Genomic DNA, 6031 nt, shown 5'->3' on the forward strand with positions numbered 1-6031 from the left:
CCACCTGCGCCGACAGATTTACAGCAACATCTGTACCATAAAGAACATCCGTTTTAAATCGTCTAAAGGGTGGATGAAGATTTTCAGTGTGATTTGCATCAGTAAGAAAGCATCCTCTGACAGAATCAGATCCTAAATGTTCAGAATCAGGGCAGAACTCGGCAGAAAGACGCTCTTTTCCTCTAACGATGGGTTAATGAGAGCTAAACGACTCTGCCGGTCATCGATTATCTCAACATCTGCGTCCATGCTGCAACATCTGGCAGCAATAAGGACCAATCGGCTCTGAAATTCAGTGTCTGGCAGCGAGATAAGAGACAGGCATGTGAAATGCATTTGCTCTGCTTAGTCACAGGACGGGAGGTAAACCCTGGACCTTCGATCTGATCTGAGGTCAGCCGCTCCAGCGCCGGGTCACGTTCAGATGCTCCTCGGCCGACGCAGGATCAGGGAAAATCCGCCGGTGGTCTGAGAAATAGTTGATTTCCTGTCTAGTTTTCACTGGAGCCAAAATCACAGCGGGGGAATTATTTTGGAATTCCAGTTGGAACTCTTTGTTAGCGGCGGTTGAAACGAAACGCTTCTCAGCTCGAGACGCTTTGATCAACACGCTGCTTTTGTGTTTAACGGGTTTAAATACCTGCTGCATGAAAATACACGGGAATGTGCAGCAACTAAAATGCACTCCATTTACTTTAACTCATCGGCCTGTTCTTATTGTGAAGGGTTATTATAGTTAACTACCACTCAAATCAAAATAAACAACTGAATTAAAATAAAATAAACATTAGCTGAAATATAAAAATTATTTCAGCTAGTTGCCAAGGCAACATTTCTCATTTTAATTTAGTTTAATTTAAATAATAAAAATAATTAAATAAAAATAAAAAATTTTAAAGTACTAAAATAAATTAAAAATAAGATTTATAAAAAATAAATACATTATTTTAAAAACTATATAGACATCTAAAAAAAACTGTCGAATTAAAATGAAACTATAAAAACTGATTCTACATATTAATAGAAACTATAATAGTATTTCATCGATACAAAAAAAAAGCACTAAATTAAATCTAATCATCTAATCATTTATCCAATTAATTTATGCAATTCATCACGGATGAAATCAAATCCTATCCTATTTTTGCATGTATGCATTTGGTAGACGCTTTTATCTAATGCATGAGTTAAGGTATAATCAATTTAATCGAATGCATTTCCTGGGAATCGAACCCATGACCTTGTTTGAGCTAGAGCAAAGAAATTGCTGACTTAAAAACTTGTCTTGTCAGTTTTGATGGAGATTTCGATGCGATGTCTCAACTGATTGAAAAGCATCTTAATGCTGGATGTGTTTCAGCTTTTGTCTTCTCCAGACGTTAACTGATGGACTGGAGTGCTGTGGATTATTATGATGTTTTTATCAGCTCTCATTCTGACGGCACCCATTCACTGCAGAGCATCCATTGCTGAGACACTGATGCAATGCTACATTTCTGTTCCCGTGAAGAATAAAAGCACATCGACACAATCAATAATGAAGCATGAACAAGCTCATAAACATGACACTAGCGCTCACGCGTGTAGCAGCTCACTGGAATGTTTATTGTGTACTAGTTTGTGCAAACGGTGCTTTATTTAAAGCAAAAGCCAAAGCAGAATAATCATAAACAGATCTGGATTAAACAACCCACAGTTAACTAGTATATCTGACTCCGACGTACATTTACAGGAAAAGAGTAGGAAAAATAAGGGTCATATTTACACTATTAATTTACAAAATATAATTTCGTATAAAATGCATATAATCTGTTTTTCTGTACAAACGTGTCATTTACATTCAGTCGTAGCTCCTTTCTTGAGAAGAGCGTTTCTGGGTTTTGGTGGCGGCGCTAAGAGCCCAGCGGTGACGTGGGAAAGCTCTCTATCGTCCTGAGATCGAACGGCTGCTCGTAAACGCTCGCGTGCTCCTCGTCCAGGTCTGAGTCGGCGTGAAGCGCTGCGTACGGATTCTCGTGAAGAATGACGGCGTTATGAGCGCAGAGCTCCTGCTGCGGCCGCCACGGCGCTTTCCCAAACGTACCTGAGACCACAGGCACACGCCGTCATTTACATCGCATTTGTGACCCTGGAGCACAAAACCAGTCATAAGGGTCGATTTTTCGAAATTGAGATTTATGCATCATCTGAAAGCTGAATGAATAAAGCTTTCCATTGATGCATGGTTTGTTAGGATAGGACAATATTTGGCTGAGATACAACTATTTGAAAATCTGGAATCTGAGGGTGCAAAAAAATCTAAATATTGAGAAAATCATCTTTAAAGTTGTTCAAATGAAGTTCTTAGCAATGCATATTACTAATCAAAAATTAAGTTTTGATATATTTACGGTAGGAAATTTAGTCAATATCTTCATGGAACATGATCTTTATTTAATATCCTAATGATTTTTGGCATATAAGAAAAATCTATAATTTTGACCCATACAATGTATTGTTGGCTATTGCTACAAATATCCCCCAGCGACTTAACACTGCTTTTGTGCTGCAGGGTCACATTAAAGCAACATCAGTGTTATCAGTTCATGCACTTTCTGGGAATCGAACCCATGACCTTGATGTTGCTAGCTTTACAGTAAGGTCCCTTTAGTTAATGCATTGACTAACATTAGCAATACATTTGACACAGATCTCAGGTCCATTAAATAACATTAACAGATGCAACTATTGATTTATTCAATGCATAAGTGAATGTTGAAATGAACACTAAGATTAATAAATGCTTTAGAAGTATTTTTCATTGTAGTCCCTGTGTAAATTATTTTAAAAAATTGTATAAATTAATATAAATATAAATAAACATGTAAATTATGAATTTAATAAATAATTTTTATTATTATTATTATTATTATTTCATTGAATGACAATAAAAGGCATTCTTTTCTATTCTACTATTGTTATAACTATTACTTATTTTTTAAATTTATTTATTATGATTAAAAATGCATTTGAACAACTTGTTGCCATTGTCTGTTTAATATTGTCAGTATCAGTGTTATTTTAGTATAATTGAGATACTACTATAATTTTGCATTAATATTAATATTAATTTTTACTTTTATATTTTCATTTAGATTTTAGTTTAAATTTTAGTAACTTAGTTGTCTCTTTTGTCATTTGTATTCTTTTTTTCTATATAGTTTTTATACATTTTTTATTTTAGCTTTAGTTTTATTTATTTTAATAAAACAAGTTACAACTAAAAAAAAAACATGAGAAATGTTGCCTTGGCAACTAGATGAAAAAATATGTTACTATAATTTTGCATTAATATTTTCAATTCGTTTTTATTTTTATATTTTAATTTTAGTTTAAATGTCAGTAACTTAGTTGTGTGTTTTTGTAATTTTTATTCTTATTTTTATATATTTTATATTAATTTTAAATTTAGTTTTATTTATTTTAGTAAAACAAGTTACAACTAAATAAAAATAAGAAATGCTGCCTTAAAATTAAACATTCATTAACATTTTTAATAAAAAAAAAAATTTTAATAAAAAATGTTGATTGTCACTGTATTGTCATGTGCATGTAAAGCATATTAGTGTTATTGTAAAGCACTTCTTATGCGTACTGTACATGTTTCCTGTTGCTCAGACTCACCCATATATGACCCCGAGGAGCCCAGAACACACTCTCCTCTCTCACAGTCCTCCACACAGGAAGTGTCCCCCATCTGCATCATCATGTGATCGAAGGGCTCGAGGGCGGAGCTGCAGGTGTAGAACTCACGCTTCCTGCTGCAGGAGGAAGTGACACCGACGGGCCACTGCTCTGACGCACACGCTGCACGAGAGAAGAAGAGGTCAGGATTAACGCACGCAGACAATGCGTCACTCACCGCTAGGGCTGCTCGATTATGACAAAAATCAAAATCACGATTATTTTGGTCAATATTGTAATCACGGTTATTTAAAACGATTATTGTCGTCAATAATCATTGTCACAATTCTAAATACCACAGGAGAATACAAGAGTTAACTAATATTAGTTAAAAAAAACAACAACAAAGGTCCTCAAAATGATTGAAAAAAATTAAACTGTAATAAAAAAGCAAAGGAATACAATGCCAGTAATTAAAAAAGCAAAAGAATACAATAGAATCAAAAATATACAAATGAAACAAACTGTGCTTTAAGATTTTTTAATGCAAGTCTAAAGTATTCAGTTAACGGCCTACTAGAGAAATTGAATAACGTAATGTAAAATAAAACAGCATAGTCTTCACTGTAAGAATTAAACTTCCTTTGTTTCTTATTAAAGCTACAGTCAAGAGCAGCGAGTGATTTTGAATGCGTCTTTTGTTGTTTGATTAATATTAAGCACACAGTCGGCAGCAGGAATACTGCTGTCACTTTAAGAGCCGCACAAATCCCACGCGTATTTTCATTCTTAACTCTTTACATTCATTTATTACATAACCGACGAGGGTTTACGTGAATAATCTCTAAGCACCGCATTTTGACATTTTTGTGTGTATTTGACCGTTTAGGCGCTAAAAGATGACTTTACGTGTTTGTGTTGTGTTCCGTCTCCCGAGGAAGCTCAAGTTCTTTCACGCTTTTAAAACCATAAATCGATCTAATCAACTTAAATAAATTTTGCACGTCCCGTTACGTGATTTTACGGATTATGTAGGAGCGAAAGCGCAATGGGGCGCAATAGTAGTTTTATCTCGATTACTGTATTTTCATAATCGTTGGAGGCTGAAATCAAAATCGAAACTGAATTTCGATTAATTGCACAGCCCTACTCACCGCTGTACGTGTCGGGCAGATCGGGGCTGCAGCGGTTGCTCCGTCTCAGCAGTGAACCCACAGGCCCCTGATAATGGCACAGCAGGGGGTCGATCGCCGCCTCCATGTCCGCATCACTTCCTGTGTCCAGCTGGCAGAGGCCTACCGGAGGAGAAACAGTATTATAACAGTAAAAAAGCTTTACGCTGAAAAACAGCAATAAATTAAACAGGAAAATGTTTTATTACGGTAAAATACTGTTGAATGTAAAGTTTTTGGAAGTCATCTTATAATGCGAAACAGCGAAAAACTGTAAATTGACATTCCCAGAAACACATTTGATTGGACATGGACTATATATACAAAGAAAAAGAAATCTGTAATAAATATAATGAGTAAAACGCTGTCCTGTAATACTTTTTGGAAGTGAACTTTAAAGGTCCCATATTGTACACCTTTCTGGAGTTTTATTTTAGGTTTTGATGTCCTTAAGAATATATATATTTGCGGTATAAGCTCCAAAAACCATATCAATATTTTTACAGCTGCTCTCTCAGGAGCTCTGCTGAGAACAGGTCGATTTTGGTCTGTCTAATTAATATTCATGAGCCTCTCTTCTGATTGGCCTGTTGTGTTCTGAGTGACGCACGGCCTGTCCAACCACAGGTAACTAGGGTCAGCGACGTCACAGCGCTAGCTGGAGGCAGCAAAACAAAGGGGAAACTGGAGGCGGCCCATTCAAACCAGCGCAGATTCGGCTACATAAGGAGCTTAAAATAGCATCTTGTTGTGATGTTGGGTGCCAGAATCGACGTAATACAGCCTCAAATTAGAAATTTGATCGCATATCTGCTGCCACTGCCAGACAAAAAACCGACGACAGCTGTGGTTAAACACGATAAAACGAGCAGACGGATCAGAAACGATCGTCAAAAATGCTCGCGTTTGCAGCGCACACTTCTTATCAGAAAAGGTTCAATAAAGTATTGTCTTTTGTTGTTATGGGCGCGTCTACAGATTTCTTGCCATATGCATCTCCATGACTATGTCGTGTATGAAATAATGTATGTGTGTGAAACAACAAACTGACGATTTATATATAATCGTTTGTAATTGTATATACATTGTTGTGATTAATTGTGGCTGGAACAATAATGTAGATAGTTGCCTGCTGAAATTGAAATGTATATACATCTTCATCATGACTAGATAGACACGGTGAGTTTGTCTTTACT

The 6031-nt window shown here is 35.9% G+C and overlaps 1 protein-coding gene across 1 annotated transcript in view; it reads right to left on the reverse strand.

Annotated features, from left to right (window-relative positions):
- Positions 1–1578: 1578 nt before the first annotated feature.
- lrig3 (leucine-rich repeats and immunoglobulin-like domains 3) overlaps positions 1579–6031 on the reverse strand; it is a 45732-nt gene continuing 41279 nt past the window's right edge. The window contains exons 17-19 of the mRNA XM_016452180.1: positions 4818–4958; positions 3664–3846; positions 1579–2083 (exon numbers count right to left, since the gene is read on the reverse strand). Of these exons, the coding sequence (XP_016307666.1) occupies positions 1893–2083; positions 3664–3846; positions 4818–4958 (515 nt within the window). The 3' untranslated portion in view covers positions 1579–1892. The remainder of the gene's footprint in view (positions 2084–3663; positions 3847–4817; positions 4959–6031) is intronic.

The sequence above is a fragment of the Sinocyclocheilus anshuiensis genome, unplaced genomic scaffold (assembly GCF_001515605.1).
Source record: "Sinocyclocheilus anshuiensis isolate Anshui unplaced genomic scaffold, SAMN03320099.WGS_v1.1 scaffold1543, whole genome shotgun sequence".
NCBI lineage: Eukaryota > Metazoa > Chordata > Actinopteri > Cypriniformes > Cyprinidae > Sinocyclocheilus > Sinocyclocheilus anshuiensis.